Here is a 3837-nt window from a genome sequence, read left to right on the forward strand (position 1 = left end):
TCAAGCTGAAGATCAGAAAAGCAAAGCAGACAAGTCACTAAAGAGCTCTTACCTCTATGGAATCTTCAGATTGAAAGAGAGAGAGTTCCTGTTTCATCCCACCTTATATTCCTCTCTCCTACTAATTCTACTGGTATTAAAGGTGTGCACCACCACTGCCTGGCCTCTATAGCTAACTAGTGTGGCTGCTGGGTTTAAAGGTGTATGCCACCACTGCCGGTCCTGCATGGCTTATTAGTGTGACTAGCTTTGCACTCTGATCTTCAACTTGAGTCCCAGTATCTGTCTCTGGGGTTTTATTATTTGTGCTACACATAACTATCTCCAGTTCCAGGGGATCTGATGCCCTGACCTCCAAAGGCACCAAACACAACAAGATGCTACACATATACATGTGGTCAGAATACTCATATAAATAAAATTAATCCATCTAAAAACAAAACCAATTAGCTACATAGCTGATAGATAATGTTGCTTGAATTACTTTTGTGTGTGTGTTTTGAAACAAGGTCTCACTATGTAGTCTTGGCAAGCTCAAATTCACTATGGACTAGGCTGGCCTGGAATTCATTAGAGATCCAGTTGCCTCTGCCCTTTGAGTGCTGAGATTGAAGGCAAGAACCAGCATGCCTGGCATTAGAATTAAATCTTGTTCTCTCTCTCTTTACATGAAGGAGAAGGAGCTAAAGACACAGCGAGCAACACGGACAATAGGCTTCTCTGGCGATGTGGACAGTGGATCAAGAGTCAGCAAGGGTTCTGTGCTGCCGTGTAGGGGTTGGGAATTGAACCCAAGCCCTACGGCAGAGCAGCAGGGCCTCCAGAGGGGAGGGTTTTAAAGCTGGTCTTCTCTCCTGTGCACAGGTACTTCAGGCACACTCAGGAGATGTGGGCAGGGTGGGATTCTTTTCTTCCTGGAAGACTGGTTAGAATTGAATGGCTGTAAAGTGATGAACCTTATGGGCACCAGACACCTCACAGTGTGTGTTGTCTGGTCAGGTGAGGGCAACCAAGTGCCTTTCGTGGACGGCACCGCAACAGAGAAGAGTTCTTTTTTTCTTTCCTTCTCTTTTCTTTTTCTCTTTACTTCTCTTACCCAGCCTCCCCCCGCACCCTTATGAGCTTATTTTAGATTCCACACCTGTGTCTGAGGTAGCAGGGATAATAAAATCTGTACCATCTCTGAGTCAGTTATCTCAGTTCTAGCTATGCCTCTGATGAAATCTGGATTCTTATTTGTCTTTTGAAGAGGAAGTTTAGAAGCTTTCTTAGGAAAATAGAGAGGAATCTTCCAAAGGAAAACTAGTTCCACATGAGAAGTGGCTGCATTTTATTAACTTTACTCCAGGACCATGAGAGGTCATTTTTACTCGTTGTTGCCTGGACAATACATTGTGTAGCCACAATTCAGAGTCAAGAGATGGGCTGCAGATAAGCTCTGTGGCAGAGTACTTGTCTAGCATGTGTGAGGCCACGGGTCTGCTGGAAAAGAGTATTCTTGATCTCACACACACACACACACACACAAGCACACACACACACAAGCACACGCACGCGCACACGTACACACGCACGCACGCACACATGTGCACACACACACACACACACACACGCACACGTACACGCACACACACAGAAAAAGTGACAGTAACCCAGCAAGGCGATTTCTTTTTTCAAAAACGCATGCACCATAATCCTTAGCTGCAGTGAGCCACCTCTCCAGCCCTAAGTTTGCCATAAGCAAACAGAGCAAGCAGTTACACTGGGGTTGGGAATTCAGTTAGTTTTTATGCTAATGGTGGTGGCTGTGTCTCCTCTCATTGGTGGAAATGTGACTTTGTAATCTGATGTGATTGGTTAATTCATAATCAGCTTAAGGGGAAGGATGTGATAGGGAAGTCTCAGGGATGGTATGAGAACAGACAGATACACAGGGGTTTCTCAGATGGGGAGGTTTACAGAATATTGGCCCTTGGTGGGTTAGCCACTTTTGATATGGAAAAAAAAAATCTCACAAGTTCAATTCTTAGCATTACAAAAAAAAAATCGATCAATCAAAAAACGGTAACCCCCAAACAACCCTCCAGTCCCCAATAAGACCTAACTTTTTCTTGGCTTCCACCTTCTTAACAGTAAAATGAGGTGTCTGAGTCTTATAAGCATTTGAGTTCCTAAGAGTTGACATCTAATTTTATTGTTAATATGTGCATGTGTATGCCTGGTTCTGTCAGATTCGGAATTGTGGGTGTTGTGAGCTACCTGATATGAGAACCAGGACTTGAACTCAGATCCTCTGTAGGAACAGCAAGGCTTTCAACTGCTGAGCCAGCTCTTCAGCTCAAGAATGGACAAGAATTATGTCTAAGGCTCTATGTTGTCATCAACCTCACCTAGAGAGACAATTGTCTCTATCTAGCATTTGAGGATTCCACTGTAGTTGGAGGCTGCTTGTTTGTTCCTGGCTGCTCAGCCCCGAAATAACCACACAGAAACTATATTATTTGCAATACTGTTTGGCCAATAGCTTAAGCGTATTTCTGGATAACTCTTCTATCTTAACACATTTCTATTATTTTATATTTTACCATGAGGTTTGTGGCCTACCAGCAAGGTTCTGGCTGGCGCCTAGTCTCTTTCTCCTCTGGTGGCTCCATGGCTTCTCCGACTCTGCCTACTCTCTATCTCTATATCTCTTCCAGCCTGGCTATATTCTGTTAAGCCATTGGCTGAAAGCAGCTTTTTTTCCCCCTCCTCATTAACCAATAAAAGCAGCACATATACAGGAGGACTTCCCACACCACTCCACTGTACAATAAAGATAAACACTAGTCTCACCATGGCCTATTGATTAGGGTCTTCTGTCTTTAAGTTCTGATTTTTCTAATTGGAGACTTACGGCATCTATTCCTTGTCAGAACATGAGAGTCTTTTCCTGAGTCTTCTCATGGCTGACTTCATTTCCTGGTTCCTCAGGGTGTAGATCATTGGGTTTAGGACAGGGATGATGACAGTGAAGGTGATGGACACAGCTCTGTCCATGGGGAGGGCAGTGAATGGTCGGGCATAGACATAGATGCAGGGCACAAAATGCAGGGTGACCACAGTGATGTGGGAGGTGCAGGTGGAGATGGCTTTCCTCCTGCCCTCTCCTGTGTGTGACCTCAGCATTGTCAAGATGACTGTGTAGGACACCAGCAGAAAGACAAACCAGAGGGTAGAGATCAAACCATTGTTAGAAATCATTAAGACCTCAAGGGTGAAGGTGTTGGTGCAGGCGAGCTTGAGAACCTGTGGGACATCACAGTAGAAACCATCAACAACATTGGGTCCACAGAAGGGAAGTGGGAGCAAGAGAGAAATCTGCACAATGGAGTGGACAAAGCCCCCCACCCAAGAGGCCGTGATGAGAGCTGTGCACCGCCCCTTACTCATGATGGTCACATAGTGCAGGGGCTTGGAGATGGCCATGTAACGATCAAATGCCATCACAGACAGAGAGAAAATGTCTGCCCCACCAAGCAGGTGGAAGAAAAACATCTGAGTGAAGCAGCCATTGAAGGAAATGGTCTTCCTTCTTGAGAGAAGGTCCACTAGGACCTTTGGAGCAGTGATGGAGGAAAAACAGATGTCTAAGACAGAGAGGTTGCGGAGCAGGAAGTACATAGGGGTGTGGAGGCGGGACTCCCAGGTCACAGAGACCATGATGAGGAGGTTGCCCAGCACAGTTGCTGTGTACACCAAGAACAAGAAAAGAAACAAGACCAAACTCAGATCTTGGGACTGGGTCAGTCCTTCAAAAACAAATTCTTTCACCCTGCTGTAATTTCTCTGTTCCAT

At 45.3% G+C, this 3837-nt stretch overlaps 1 protein-coding gene across 1 annotated transcript; it reads right to left on the bottom strand.

The window, feature by feature from the left end:
- Window positions 1–2901: 2901 nt before the first annotated feature.
- Window positions 2902–3837, bottom strand: LOC101990779 (olfactory receptor 4D9-like). The gene has a single exon (XM_005369677.1). It carries the CDS (start codon window positions 3835–3837, stop codon window positions 2902–2904), a length of 936 nt encoding a protein of 311 aa, XP_005369734.1.

The sequence above is a fragment of the Microtus ochrogaster genome, unplaced genomic scaffold (assembly GCF_000317375.1).
Source record: "Microtus ochrogaster isolate Prairie Vole_2 unplaced genomic scaffold, MicOch1.0 UNK56, whole genome shotgun sequence".
NCBI lineage: Eukaryota > Metazoa > Chordata > Mammalia > Rodentia > Cricetidae > Microtus > Microtus ochrogaster.